The 16059-nt window shown below is 44.6% G+C and overlaps 1 protein-coding gene across 1 annotated transcript; it reads left to right on the plus strand.

The window, feature by feature from the left end:
• The first annotated feature begins 10770 nt into the window (after positions 1-10770).
• LOC120847376 (piggyBac transposable element-derived protein 4-like) lies at positions 10771-12983 on the plus strand. Its single transcript, XM_042287556.1, has 2 exons — positions 10771-11353; positions 12952-12983. Exons 1-2 carry the CDS (start codon positions 10771-10773, stop codon positions 12981-12983), a joined length of 615 nt encoding a protein of 204 aa, XP_042143490.1.
• Positions 12984-16059: the final 3076 nt, after the last annotated feature.

Below are 16059 nucleotides of genomic sequence, written 5' to 3' on the forward strand. Positions count from 1 at the left end.
TGCACTATTATTTTACGGATGTCAACTGGGCATCTGTTCTTAAGCCTATCAATGTGAATGAGCAAGTCACTTGCCCCACGAGAATTGTTCTGGGGGCTATGGAGATATGCATTGCATTAAGAACGTCAAAAAATTCTCACTTTCCTAACTGGTTATCCTTAGAACTAAAATCTCTCTTGGTCAAAAAAGACTTCTTGCATAGAAAAAAAACAAAAAAAAAACTGCCTCTCAAAGTGGGAAGCAGAATTAAGAGCGCTAGAAAACAATTCAACCGTTTAATTAACTGTGATCAAAAACTTCACCGCGAGTCTGTAGAATAGGATCTTGTGAAATATCCAAAGAGATTCTGGAGGTACGCTAGTAAGATCGGAGATAGCTTCCGAATTTCATGGAGGCGATGCGGTGAGTGTACGTAGTTGTTTACAGCTCATCTTGGTTTAGTCTATAAAAACGACTCCGACTCGACGTCTCCTACGTTGTTTCATTTGACTGGGTTCGGCAACCTACTCAGTAGCATTCATGTCGATAAAGAATGTGTTGCGTTATGTATTAAGAAAATGAGAGCCACATTATCTGCTGGAGTGCCAGAATACCCTCAGAAATACTAAATCTTATCCATTTTGTGCACTGTACTTAATAACTTCCTGAGGTCGGGGATATTTCCAGAAAAATGAAGAATAGCTGTTGTGGTTCCAATATTAAAGACAGAAAATAGGGCTGATGTCCTTAACTATAGACCTATCTCTCTCTTGTTCCTTCATTTTCCAAGCACTTTGAAATGGTCATACATCAATTCTCGTCTCTTAAGTTTCGTAACATAGCCATCCCTAAGACACACGGTTTAATGTCCGGCCGGTCAACTGCTACAAACCTCGCAACATTAATGTCCACCCCTTCTCAGGTCGTTTGTAATAAAGGTCAGCTGGACGTTATCCGCTTTGACTTGAGCAAGGCCTTCGACATTGTTAACCACACTATTCTCTTAGCGAAGCGTTCCGCCTATGGAGTGTGTGGCTCACTTCTGGACTGGATTAAAGACCACCTGACAAAAAGAATCGCGTACATCCGGGTTAACAACATAGCCTCTTCATTCTACAGGGCTTCCTCTGAAATTTCTCAGGGATCTGTTTTAGGTCCCCTCGGGTTCTCTGCTTTCGTAAACAGCGCTTCCCCCCTGTTTTCTAAGCCTTTATTTCTGCAGTATTCAGATGACATAAAACTCTACAAACAAATAATTCGCAGTGACGATTGCATTGAGCTTCAAGAGGATGCATGTTCCTTTTAGAACTGGTGCTCGGTTAATGATATTTGTCTTAACCAATCGAAAACCATGGTTAAGACATTTTCACGGAAAACATTGAATACCATTTTTCGCGTACAGCATCCGCAGTGAGTTCTTAACGCTTGTATTTGAGATGAGGGACCAGTGAGTTACGTTTGATTCAAGCTTACGATTCGGTGATCCCATAAAAACAGTTATGAACTCGTCTCTCAGCACATTAGCACCACATATATCATAACAAAAGAATTTAAAATTCCGTTTACGTTTCCGACACTGCACCATTCGTTCGCGAGATCACAACTTGGGTACGCCTCAGTTGCATTGAACAGCATTTCTAAAACTCCTTGGCACTCGACAAAGTTCAAAAGTTCATTTCCATCTTAGAACATCACTACGTTAAGAGTGGTCCACATAACTTCAATTATGAAACTGATTTTGAACTTGTGAACTTGCTGAGCCTGCATCAGTGCCGGGCTAAGGTAAACATGTTGCTCTTATTCAGAGCTCTTCACGATTTTATTAACTCTCCCCGCCTTTTGTTAGAAGTGAGCCTTAGAGTGTCACGTGCGCTTACACGACATCAATCATTCTTTTATACCTCTCGTCATTGTAATCGATTAAGCCCTATTCTTAGATTGACCGAGTTCTACAACATGTACTCTGATGCACTCTATTTTTTGTTTGTGCTGCAGAACTTTTGGTCATTCTGTTTGCAGGCAGTTAATGCTTGAAAAGGGTTGATAAGTACTTGTGTGTCACTACAATATCATGTACTTGCATTTGTTTAGAATATGCAAGCTTTGTTGTAGCTTCTACGTTGTTCATCTGCTTGTTCTGACTTCTCCAACTGTCTTCTAATTTGCGACTTTCCTGATGTCACACTGGTATTAATATAGCAATACTAATATATTTAATATTAGAACACAGCTCTAAGGTGCCCGTTTCCATGTTTCGCGATATCAGCATAACCGCGCTAAATTTAGCGGGAAAACTGATGTCACGTGACCTTAACACCGATTCAATTCCCCGCTACATCTAGCGGAGCAATTGAATTTCTTCATAGGTGCAAGTTATTTTTCCTTGCTAAAGTTAGCAAGGAAACTGACTTGGAGGAGGACGGGAGAGGAGGGGATAGAGGAAGAGGGGCATACCCTCCCCTCCGTACCCTTCCCCCTCCTCCTCAAGAGCTGCACTCCAATTTTGCGTTAGAGATTCGTAAACATCTTATTTTTTTCAGTTGAATGTAAGACTGTACATGTCAGGACTCAGTACATTTAAGACTGGTGAACTCCATTCCACCATTGCCCTGGTGTTTCCATTTTAATTTCCTTTTTTTTTTGTCTCACAAGTGTGCCAGAGCTAAGACTCAAGGGGTTGTTCCTGGACACTCAAACACTAATTGATTGATTGATTGTCATTGATTGCTTGTCAGCGATTGATTGATTTATTGACATACTGACTGTGCGTGGATGCTATCTCCGCAACGGTCTTTCTGCTCGGCACGGTGTCCAGCCAGCGGTGAGGTGGCTCATTCACCGAAAGTGGAACCAGCGGGGGGAGCAGGCGGCACTGCCCAGTCGAGGCCGGGGCCGTTCGCATCCGATTGCCTCCGACCTCGGCCGCGCAATGAGTATGCAAGAGCGCAGGAGCCAGTGGACTATTTTGTTGCACCGGCGCCCACAACCATTGACTGTTCCTGTCAGGGGTAAAGCTAGCTGACCAACTACAGTTGTTTCTTTTTTTGTTTTTTTGTTGGCTTTGTTTTTATTTGTGTTTCTCACAGGGGCACAACCAGCTGGCCCACCTCATTGTCTTTGGCTATTGTTTTTTTTATACATTCATTTTTGTATCGTGATGCAGCGTGACAAACTTCGGAATGTTCTGTGTGCTCCAAGGCCCTTTTGAGGAACGGCAGGATGATAAGGTGCGCCTTCTGCTTAGCCTCCTGCCACATCGGGAAGATGTGCTCGAGGATCACAGAAGGCTGAGGATGGGTGAGGCAAAGAGCCATTAATATCATTCTGCAGGGAAAACGACACCAGGAACACCGAATGTGACGCATGGCCGTCACAGCTCTCTTCCATTTTGAAAGAGCTCCAGATGATGAGGGCTAGCATATAGACTCGCTCCAGCAGCTTCCTTGAAAGTGGACATCCTTTTGGCATTAAGGCGCGTCGTCAAGCAGATGAAAGACAATCAGTGGAGTCCAGGCCTCAATGGAATTGTTTTCTGCCCAGTACAACACACTTTTGGCAGCGGTCACGGCTAATGACCAGGTCATTAACGAGGTCAGGGCTGAGGTGATGGAGCTGAGAGGCCATATGCATGAGCAGGCCAAAGAGATCTAGGCTCTCAAAGAAGAGCTTAACACCAACGAGCAGTATGGCCGCCTCCCTAATCTGGAGATTCAATGCCTGCCTCAGTGACCTCAAGAACACCTTGGGGAAATCATTGCAGACATTGCGCGAAGAGCGGGCGTCTCAAATTTCCGGCCGTTCAGGTGCTTGCCATACACCGCCTCCCGAGTGGAAAAAGCGGACCCCACCAGTTTTGGTGAGGTTCCAACCGGTTGGCGGCAAGAAAAAGTGGATGACGGCTTGCGGTAGGTTGCACGCACTAAGCAAGGGGTCATCGCTGCAGCGTCTGTATTTCAATGGCAACCTCACTAGGCTCTACCGAGAGCTCTTCTGGATGGCCCATTCCCACGCCAGAGAAATGCACTTGAAGTTTGTGTGGGTAAGGGACGTCAATGTCTTTGCAAAGATGGACAAGAAAGGCCGTCCCATCTGAATTTACTGACACGCTGACCTGGAAGAAATAGTGTAACTTGATGACTTCGTCTCAGGTTTTTTTTTTAGGCTGACTATCGGATTTTTTGAGCCTTATGAGTAACTTGGCACTGGACGGCGGCATCATATATACTGTGGTACACGTAAATATTCGGATCATTAGAAAATATTGGGACCAGTTCTGTTTTTTTGATAAGAGGTGTCATCGCCAACGTTATTGTGTTTGTACTATCGGAGACCAACGCTCATGAGTGAGCAACTAAATGTTATCATCTGGATGGTTTTAGTAAGTTTTGTTTCACACGACAAAGCAGAAGAGGGGAAGGTACAGCCGTATTCATAAAAAAATGGGCGGCATGCAGAATGTCAGGATCACACACACACCCGAGACAATATACCCAAGGAGCAAGAGGCAATATCTATGAATCGAGACGAGAGCCACAGGCACGTAAAAACATCGAGGAAGTTTTCCCTTTCCTCCGGCATCAGTCAGCGAAATGGTTCACCGTCTCCAATTTCCAGTGACGACTTTCCAACCACGTTTCAAGAGAGTCAGAACGATCCTGCAACGCCGGAGGCAGGCCCTCCAAACTCGCCTGCCACGCCGCTTAGTTGCACACGGGACCAAGACACGGGGGGCATTCCACCTCTTCTCAGAAGATCAACACAGATGCGCCAGCCACCTACGCGGCTGGGCATTTGAAAACTTGTTTTTTTTTAAGGGGGATATTTTGCCTTTAGAGGCACTCGACTTCCACCAGATGGTGGAAGTCGAGTGCCTCTAACTTCCACCATCTGGAAATCGAATCGAAAGCTGCAGATCTATGTGGAGGGACAGTGGTTAAATGTAAAAGAAATGTGGGCTTCCTGCTTCAAGAGTGAGCTAACTGTTAGAACTAATACAGAAGCCCAAAACAAGATGCTCAAAGAGCACTACTTAAAATGCCACAGTGGACGAAAGAGCCTGATAAGTCTGCTGCAGATGATGAAGACATTTCTGAGTGACAGGGAGAAACATTTCTCAAAAGACAACTTGCACTTCTCCTCAGGCCACAGAGTTTATCACTAGTCTGTACCAACATTCCTGCACAACAGGCCACGTGCCGTGGTCAAGCACATAATGGCAAGTCTACATGCTGCCGGGGACATTGATGCGGACCACATAATCACAGATGAGCCTAGTGGCATATTTCATGTTCAAAGTGCTGCATCGGCAAATGCTTCTTACCTTGCACAGTTCACCACAACAAGCTGCAGTTGCCCTGATTTTCAGAAGACGAGACTGCCCTGCAAACACTTTGGTGCCATAATTTTGAATATCCAAGGTTGGTGCTTCGACAGGCTGCCTGCCTCTTATAGGAATGGTCCATTAATGAGCCTTGACAGCTTAACTGTCTCGGATCTTGCAGTAGCCACCCCATCGGAAAGGTGTGGACATCTTGCGGCTAATGTGAGTAAAGATTGCAGAGCCACAGACACCACACTCCCAGACTTGAAACATCGGGAAAAGTTGGGAATAAGAGTGCTGAAAGCAAAAGTCCCAGCTGAATTTGAAAGGGGAAAAAGCTTTTCCTACTACTGCACCAGCCAAGATAACCTGAGTGCTAGAACTGCTTAGAGAGTGCAGCTCCATGCTTCACGAAGAGACACCATCTGTTGGCGGTCTGGGTCTGTGCGGCTCACCCACAAAGGGGCACTCCGGTCAGTGCAAAAGACAATCGGGCAACTGCAGCCTATCCAATGTTTCTGGGCTGAAACGACACTGCCCTCTTCATCAAGAGCATTGGCGTGCACGGGGACGTGTTTTGGAAAAGGCAGCCATACTACGGAAAGCATACAATGTTGCACCAACATGAGTAAAAATTCAAGATGGGGGAAAGGATTCCAAGATCTAAATTTTTTAAAGAGAATTCGATTTTAACATGTTCCAAATTGTAATATAGTACATTCTGTGGGACGTGGTTGTCCGTGAATGTTCCCTTAGAACCACCTTCAACCCTCGCTTTGTTTGTGTCCGTTTGGTTTGAATGAATGATTGACATGTTTCCAATTTTTATGACACTATTATGTACTCCTTGTATTGTACACTTTCTAGTACTCTCATCACACTGCAGAAGTGTACAGTATCCTGTACGATTTTTTGGTCCAAACACAACATTCATGCTTTGTTTCACTTTACTCATACAGATTAGCACTAGAAAACAGATTTTACCATTTAAGTGGAGGCCCAACTGGCCCACACTAGCTCATTCCATTACGTAGTATCTTGGGTAAAAACTATTCAGGTGTGAAAAAAAAACACAAAAATTTGGCAACTGCACATTTGTGTAAGCTGTGTCAAATTCTCTACCTATGAAGACACCACCTGAAGTGCACCAGACGTGTTGATTATTCAGAGTTTCCTCACCTACCTATTTTTTTCCATAAATCATCAGAACTTTCTGTGGTGCCTCAGTGAAACATATGGGGTACACGTACATAGCATTGCAATTTCTTTAGCGATGCAATGACAAATTTTTTTTAATTTCGAGGTTTATTTTATACTAGGAAGTTTAACCAAATGAGAAACATAATGAACAACCATGCACTTGCATACAAGTACCAAACACAGTACTGTACAAACTTGATACACCTCCATATTTTGTGTAAATAAAAATTTGTTTCACGTGGAACACTGTTCACTGCAAAAAAACCTGTCAATAAGTGCAGTTCAAGCGTGCCTAACGACACCTTCCCTAGTTAAACTGGACTTTCCCTTTAGCGCAGCTCGTCCTCTCTTAAAACAACATAGTCATGCCCTACAATGACCGATAGCCCATAAGTGCAATAACGACAGATATCTTTGCAATTTCAAGATATGTTTATGTAACGTAGAAACTTGAGATATTGAAATAAAGAATAACTAACAAATACTTCGTCTCATCCTAACATCAACTAGCCTGTGAGGTTACAAGCGCGAGCTCCTTGCATTGAATCATACTACCTCGGCTGCACGAGCGCACGTTCACCGGGAGTACCACAGCTACTCGTTCACGATTGTAGGCTTTGCAGTTAGTCCATCTCAGGATGAAAAGAAGTGTAGAAGAAAGTACATTCAAGTCGACACACTTGCGAGAGCAGCTGCTTAACCACACAACACAGATATAATAAATAATGTACAATGACACAAATCTCAATTGACTCCTGAGTGCAATGTGTTGCCTCTGCTACACTGTACTTGTACCACTTGTACACCAAGAGGGGCGGTTACTGTGCAGCGCCAAAGAAAATGTGTTTCTGGAGCAATTTCTTGATTTTGTATGCGTCAGCAAATATATACATTGTTAATGACTTCAATATAGACCTGTCCACTGTATCTGCTTCGCAAACTCTATTTACCTCTATTCTCGAATCAAATGGTTTTAACAATTTAATCGAATGTCTAACATTTGACCTCTTCATAACAAATAATGATAATGAACATGGGTATTCTGGCGTAATACTCAGTGATGTCAGCGACCCTTTCACCATTTTTTTTTTCATTTATTAGAAACTTTCGCAGTAAAACATCAATACCACTACAGGAACCAATATTTGCTCAACAAATGAATGCCCAAAGATTGGACGTTTTTTAATGCCATAGGTAATACTGACTGGAGCTTAGTATACATAAAGAAACAGCAGATGAAGCTCATAACATTTTCTTGTCTTCTTTAACTAGGATTCATGAAAATTGTTTTTCATATAACAAATAGAGAAAAGCAAAAAGTCGAGAACGCCATGGGTCACACCTGAACCAGTTCGTAAAATAAACATACCGTAAAAAAAATCTTTTTAAAAAATTTATTAAAAACAGGGATCCAAGTCAATTATGTGATTATAAATCTTTCCGTAACAAACTGAATTCCGTACTGAAACATGCTAAATTGAATTACTACAGTTGAACCTCGATGTAACGAAGTCGGTAAAATTCGCAATTTACTTCGTTACATTGAAATTTCGCTAAATCGAAATTTGGCTTTAGCATGCAAAAAAAAAATTCCGAAACATTTTACGGGTATGAAAACTCACCGAAAATGACATTTATTTAGGGGCGAAGTAGTCCGCGAGTTTTGCTTGCGCCTTGTCCGACAGTAGCAGCGGCGTCATACGGCGTTCGAGCGCCCAGAGCGCTTGCACGGCATCCTGCTGCCCATGCGACGCCGTGTACCTCCTCAGTACGTCCATTGCGTCGAGCACTTCCCGAGTGCTCGTGATCTCGGCAGTTTCTTCAGGATGGCGTCCAAAACGTTTGCTTTCTCATCCAAAGAAAGAACTTTACGTTTCCTTATGGCAGCAAGCACGTAAGTGAACCGCCCGGTTAAAAAATAAAGCTGTTTAGTTTAGGCAGTTTAGGCGGTGCCAATGTTTCCAACCTACACAGCACTCTTCACCGCACAGTTTACTTGCCCCCTTGCCACCCTTGCCCCCACAGTGATGCTTGCGCCGCTTGCGCCCACGCTCGCAAGACGATAATCGGTCTTTTCGGTCTTCTCCTAGATGGCACTGCCCGTGCGGTCGCGCCATCACGTCGCTCCCCCGCTGAAGTTGGCTCCCGCGCTACCCGCGGTGCAGTGGAGTGGACTATGGTTATCAGTGAATGTCAGTGGTGATGCTGGTATGCCGTGTTAACTTTTTGCTCGGCATTTTCTGGCCAGCCTCGCGGAATCCGCTTTGCCGCATGCCTCGCCGGCGCTACCGGCGCCGCATCCTCGGGCAGCCTAGGAACGTTGGAAGGCCTGTCCCCGTGAAGTAACCTATCAAGCGCTCGCGTTTGCGCATAATTTTTTTTTTTAACCACAATTTTTTTGCGAAGTTGTTTTTTAGAGTTGATTTATTTATTGCCTTCTATGGCAATGGCACTTCGTTATAGACTTAGACTTCGTTATATAGAGACTAAAAATACATGGGGTCTATGGGCAAGAAATTATGAAAAATAAAATACTTCGTTAAATCGAAGATTTCGTTACATTGAAGTTCGTTATATCGAGGTTCGACTGTATAACAATCTGTTCAATAATACCGTAAGACAAAAGGGAGATATTTTATGGAAACTCAAATTTTATAAAACCAGTTGAAAAATGTTCTCGTTATAATGTTGAACTAGATGGAAGCAAACTGCCCGACTTACAGGTTGCTACCACTTTTAATGATTACTTCGTAAATTTGGTACAACCAGCAAATTATAGCATAGATCCGTCGGTAACATCGCGATATGTTCCTAATGAATCTACGTTTTTTCCTACTACAATAAGTGAAGTGATTAGCATGTTCCTAAATCTTAAAAACTGCTGATCCCAGAACATAAGTGGATTGCAAATTAAACCCATCAAATATGCCATTGATATATTTGCTCCTCCTGTCACGTACATTTTTAACCTCGTTTTAACAACCAGTGTTTTTCCAAAAGTGCAAAAGGCAGAAGTAACGGAGCTGCACAAAGGTGGTGACAAAAACAACCTCACTAACTATAGGTCGATATCAATTTTACCGATACTGTCTAAGGGTCTTGAGAAAATAATTCATTCAAGACTAACCAACTTGCTTAGCCCTTAAAAGCCCAAAGGGAATATGCTTCCCACTTCGAAAAAGGCGCCATAAACAACTGATGCAAATTTTTTATTTTTTCTGTATTGTGGCGCCATCTAGCCACATGCCTAACAAACTACACAAAATTATTTTGAAGGTTTTCGGTGCATCCACTAGGCGGCGAGAATGGTTTTTTTCCGGCAAGGTGGCATGGCTTCGGCTCTTTGTGCTCGTACAATTTGCCGAAGAAACTTTAGCCTGAGGACGGCAAAAAACAACTTCTAAAGGTGCATATATTTAATTAATGTCTCTACGGCATCTCGTGCATCGATTTTAACCACTTATAAGCATGTTCATTGCGTTCATTAGATGCTGTAATGGTTTTTCCCGACCATAGGTGGTGGGAATATATTTCCCTATGGGCCTTTAGCAGAACATTATACCTGCGCTTGTTTCTCCACAGATGTCGAAGTTCTTGTCAGTGGACAAGGCACTGGATGTCTTTTTCTCCCTGCCTGATGACCCAAACCAGTCAAGTGACAGCGAGGAAGTAGAAGACGGCGACGATGTTCCGTCGGGTGCGGTAACCCGTTCGGAAGTCCAGCCGAGTAGCACAGCGTCACAAGGAGCAGCACAGGTGAGTGCGTATGATGTGCACTCAAGTGATGACGCCAGTGATGATGAAGAGACTGCAAGTGAGTGGACAATACGTTCGCTTCCCCACCGAAGCAACATTCCCGATTATTGCTGCCAAACACCTGCAACTCCTAAGCTTCTTCCAACGCACACGCCAATAATGATCTTTGATGCCCTGTTCGGAGGTGCTTTGACCATACTCGTTGAGCAAACGAACATATACGCCAAAGAAACCAAAAAGAAAGCTTGGCAGGATACCGCAGCTGAAGAAATGAAAGGATTCCTAGATATTCTCATCAGAATGGGCATTCTTCAACTTCAAAACAGACGGGACTACTGGTCCACGGACAGCGACCTCGGAGTGGCATCAGTTAGCCCAGTGATGCCAAGAGCACGACTTTTTCAGCTTCTTCGATCACTGCATGCCAACGACAACAAGACAGCGACTAGAAAAGGAGACGTCGGCCATGTCCCTTTGCACAAACTTCGACCTCTTATCACAGAGCTGATGAGAGTATGATTCTGTTCAAAGGAAGGAAGTCATTCAAACAGTATATGCCCATGAAGCCTATCAAATGTGGGTTCAAAGTATGGGTGCTTGCTGATGCTACAACTGGCTTTATTAACCAGTTCGAAGTCTACACGGGCAAAGAGGGCGATGGCGGTGGGCTCGGCTACAGGGTAATCCAGAAATTCACTGAGGAACTTGTCGGGACGGAGTGTCTGGTAGTGTTCGACAACTTTTTTAGTTCACCCGAACTCATGCAGGACCTGTTTGACCACGGGATATATGCCGTGGGAACTGTCCGTGCACAAAGAAAAGGTCTTCCTGATGTTGTGAAGAACAAAAAGAAAATCAATGAAGGCGACCACAACTACAAGGTGAAGGGAAATGTTGCTGCGATCCAGTGGCAAGACAAGCGGCTAGCCAACGTAGTAACAACAGACCACGATCCTTCAGAGACGGTAACAGTGGAAAAGAAAAATAAGGACGGGTCAAAGAGAAGCATCAAGTGTCCACTAGCAATTGTGCAGTACACGAAGCACATGCGGGGAGTAGACCGCTTTGATCAGCTGCGAGAGTATCACACCGTTACTCGTAAGTCAAGAATATGGTGGATGCGAATCTTCTACTTTCTTCTGGACTGTGCTCTTGTGAATAACTTCATCCTTTACCAGCTGTCAGAGGGGGAGGCGAACCACCAGAGTTTTCTCCTAATACTTGCACGCCAGTTGGCCAACGGCTATAATGGAAGGAAAAGGTCAGCCACGACCGCTTTTCGACGCGTCTTGCAGCAAGCAAGTACCAACAAAAACCTTGGCGTGCCAGATGAGGTGCACCTGTCCAACGGGCCACATTACCCACAGGGCAAAGCAGCCTACAAGAGGTGTAGGTACTGCTCCACGGCCAAAAATGACAAAAGATCAAAGATCACATGCACAACTTGCAAAGTACACCTTTGTGTGGTGCCCTGTTTTGCCAAGTGTCACCAAGAGTATGTGTGGCACTGAAGGCCCAGAGGGAAGAATATTCCCATGCCCTAATTAATGGCTTTCAATTAGTATTTTCATACCTTTTATTATTTGTGCTTGTGCAGCAATAAACATTATTTCTAGCGAGTTTCATGTTCCTATCACTGATAGAAACATTATGGGCTTTTAAGAGTTAACAAACATAATATTCTAACTCACAATTTGGTTTTCGTAAACACAGGTCGACAGAAACCACACTATTAACACAAAAAGAATGAATTGTTGAAGCATTTAAGAGGAAAGAACTCATACCTGGAATATTTATTGACCTTAATAAGGTGTTTGACAACATAAATCATGATATACTAAACCTTAAGCTTCACGCTTATGGTATTAGAGGAAGCGCAGCATTATTAATTCAATCTTATTTATAGCCTCGGTCTCAATCTGTTTGAATAAACTTTTCTTTTTCTCCACTTGACACTATTACAACAGGTGTGACCCAGGGCAGCACATTAGGCCCTCTTCTCTTCATGCTTTACATTGACATTATCAACATAATGACATCAGCAAAAATAATAGCCTATGCCGATGATATGACTTCTTTTTACTGGTACTGACCCGACTGATATAGCTTCAGAAGCAAGTAGCTCTTTTAGAAATTTGCAAAGATACATCATTGCAAATTGTCTGCAAATAAACCCTTATAAAACTAGAGCGATTTTCTATAGACCCAGAAACAAATTAACTTGTAGGCCAACATATCTTCATTTAGACAACCAGAAAATAGAAGTTGTAAGTGAAATGAAATCCTTGGGTGTTCATTTTACAGAACACCTCACATGGGACTATCATACCATTAATCACATCCGTACAAAGCCGAATGGCTGGTAAATAAATGGGCTGGTAAATAATGCCGAATGCCGAACAAAGCCGAATGGCTGGTAAAAAATGGGCTGGTAAATAAACATAGATACAGCCTACCATGCAATATTAAGAAAATGTTATACAATGGCTCATTTTGTTCCTCACCTAACATATTCTAATCTCCATATGAGGTACAACTAATAAACATAACACACATATCCTCCTTCGTGCACAGAAAAAGTCAATTAGAATAATAGCAAATCTCGCATAGAATGAGAGCACTGCTAATTATTTGCAGCAGTTAAACATCCTAAATATATCTTTCCTTTACAAACTAAGACTCACGTGCCTTTACAGATATGCCCTACTCGCAAATAACACCTTCATAATTGAATTTTTTAATCTAAACAAGCATCTCACAAGCCATAATACACGACATGCAGAACCATGGTTTGTGCCGACATCTCAAACAACATATGGACATGAATCAAAAAGGCACAATCTAGCTTACTTACTAAACAAATTGATTCAATATCACGTCATACTTGAGGTTGTCACCAAGCCCCACGTGATATCCCTGTTTATGACGCTCACTGACACTCACTAACAAAATCTCACGTCTTTTGTTGACTACTGCTCCAATTTTATTGTATGTGTGTAGTTTTGTATTTGTTATTTCATTTGATTTGTAAATGAGTGATTAGGAAACATTGTCATCACTGCTCTCTCTGCCGTTTCAATCGGGGCAGGGACCTCGTCAAGTAGCTGAATGCAGCTTTTTGTCCTTGCCCCTCCGCTCCCTGGAGAGGAAATAAAAAGTATTATATATTTTTTCAATACTCTTATGTGCATGTGTTTATTTTTAGGTTTAGAGTGGCTATGCTATGCTATGCTTGACTTTTTAACTGCAGGGTGGCATCACACAAGCACCTTATTTGCTTTGATGTGCCCGTTTTCTTAAAGAGAGCCGATGTCTGTGGTAATGAATTTATTAGTAGTTGTTGCGGCCGGAAGCGGGAACCCTGGCCAGAGCCGCCAGCCTTCTTCCGGCAAAGCAACAACAATCGTCGAGCGCAACGCCATCACGCCGACTAGGGTCGGACGTCAGTAACCTGTACTCTAACAATGTATTCACGTTTCTCGTCACCTATAAAGAACCCGAGTTACAAAACGTTGTGTTTCCTGACGCGCTAACAATGACGACGAGGATGGGATAAGGAGAGGACAACCGAACGCCAGTACATGAACGTTAAGTGGTGTTAGTCGGTGTGACGGTGGGGCCCGGGAACAAAGGAGAAGCGGTGGCCGCCATGGCGCAAGCTCAAGCCCTCTACGCCGCGCCGATCCAGTATGACCCGGCGGTGGAGCATCGGACAAACTACGTGGAGCGACTGGAGGCATACTTCGACGCCAGCAGGGTGAGGGACGACGGTAGGAAACGTTCGATCCTAATATCCGCTTTTAGCCCGGAAGTTATGCATGACTGCGAAGCTTGGTGGCGCCAAACAAACCGCGAGACGAAACCTTCGACACGATCATGAAAGCGCTTACGCAGCACCTCAGTCCGGAACCGTCCGAGATCTATGAGACGTTCAGGTTCCAGTCACTAAAGCAAAATGAGGGGGAAAGCGTCGCGGACTACCTGGCCGAATTACGGAGAATCGCAGACCACTGCGGTTTTGGGGACGCTCTAGACAACAACCTAAGGGACCTATTTGTCATCGGACGGTGCGAGAAGACGGTGCAGAGGATCCTCCTGGTGAAACCAAAGAAACTTACGCTCAAAGAGGCGCTGGACACAGTGTTGGCGGCGGAGTTAGCAATGCGGAACGCCGACCGGCTTCCTGGCTCAAGTTCGCTACCCACTACTGCGGGGGACGTGAATGCCTTGCGGTTTAAGAAGCACAAGGGACGTCAGCAGGAAACGTCTCGGACGAAGACTGCGCAGCCCTGCATTCGTTGCGGAGACAGCTCTCATGACCAGCCAAACTGTCCACACAAGAAAACGACGGGCTTCACGTGTAACAAGCAGGGAGATTTGGCGAGCCGGTGCTTTCGCACTCAGTCGACACCGGCGGTCAACCGAAAGAAGCAGCAGGCCAACCTGCTCACGGAAGAAGCACAGCTAGGACAGGCAGAGGAGGCTTTCCACTTGTTCACAGTGCACACTCCAAAAGCTACGGTTGATTCAGTCAACGAAGTGCTCCAGTGGGGAACAGTAGAAGTGACCATGCAGGTTGACACTGGCTCCCCCGTGTGCATGATTTCTAGGGACACATACTCCAAGAATGATAAGGTCTGGCCACCCCTACAGGAAACTACCAAGGAGCTCCACTGCTACCTGGGGAAACTACCAGTGCTGGGAGTCCTGGCGATGCCAGTAAGGCATGGAAACAAACAAGTGCAAGGACAACTGTACATTGTGGATTGTACGGGTCTATCCTTCTGTGGTCGAGACGTCATCTAAGCATTGAACCTCCTGGAAGAGCATCTAATTGGGAGCATGCAAACAAGTGACAACCAAGTGCAGGACAAGGTCAAGAAGCTGAAAGAAGACTTCAAGGATCTCTTCTAGCCGGGGACGGGGTTGATGAAGGGACCTGTGGCCTACGTCAACTTAAAGAAAGAGGTAAACCCCAAGTTCTGCAAGGCCTGGTCTCTTCCCTATGCCCTACGTGACAGGGTAGGAGAAGAACTGGCCTGAATGTGCAAAGAGGGGATATTGCCTCTGGTATTCCACAGTGAGTGGGCAACGCCAGTAGTGCCAGCGACCAAGGCCAATGGAGGTCTCAGGATCTGTGGGGACTTTAAAGTAACCCTGAACATGGCATGCGACATCGAACAATACCCACTTCCCAAAGTGGAGGACATCTTTGCACCTCTGAAGGATGGCCATTGGTTCTCGAAATTGGATCTTCGGGAAGCCTACTGCCACGTGGCCTTAGATGAAAAATCCAGACAGGCAGCAGTGCTCAACACCCACAAGGGTCTCTTCTGCTACAACCGGCTGCCATACAGCATCGCTTCAGCACCAGCGATCTTCCAAAGGAAAATGGAGGCGTTGTTGAAGGACATTCTGGGAACGCAGGTTTTCTTGGATGATGTCTTGGTGGCAGAAGGCAAAGACGAATTTGGGCAGACGCTGCGGAAGGTTCTGCAGAGATTCAGGAAAAATGGCATCCGACTGCGGGAAGAAAAATGTGTGTTTGGTGAAGGTTACCTACCTCGGACATAGGATCGACCGACGTGGGCTGCATCCATCAGAAAAGAAAGTGGACGCCATCGTGAAGGCTCCTGCACCTCGCAACCTCCAAGAAATTCGGTCCTTTTTAGGACTCATCACATACTAAAGGAGTTTCCTGCCTAGGATGTCTACACTTCTGGCTCCGCTCCACAACCTGCTGAGGAGTGAGGTGAAATGGAAATGGGGAACAGAAGAACAGGCTGCATTCGACGGGGCGAAAA

This window comes from Ixodes scapularis, unplaced genomic scaffold, assembly GCF_016920785.2.
Source record: "Ixodes scapularis isolate PalLabHiFi unplaced genomic scaffold, ASM1692078v2 ptg000005l_1___fragment_1__unscaffolded, whole genome shotgun sequence".
In the NCBI taxonomy this organism is placed as follows: Eukaryota; Metazoa; Arthropoda; class Arachnida; order Ixodida; family Ixodidae; genus Ixodes; species Ixodes scapularis.

Coding starts and splice junctions, on each gene's coding strand:
- LOC120847376 (XM_042287556.1), top strand. CDS start 10,771: ATGATTCTGTTCAAAGGAAGGAAGTCATTCAAACAGTATATGCCCATG. Junction 11,354..12,951: donor AGAGTATCACACCGTTACTC/GTAAGTCAAGAA, acceptor GTGCCTTTACAG/ATATGCCCTACTCGCAAATA.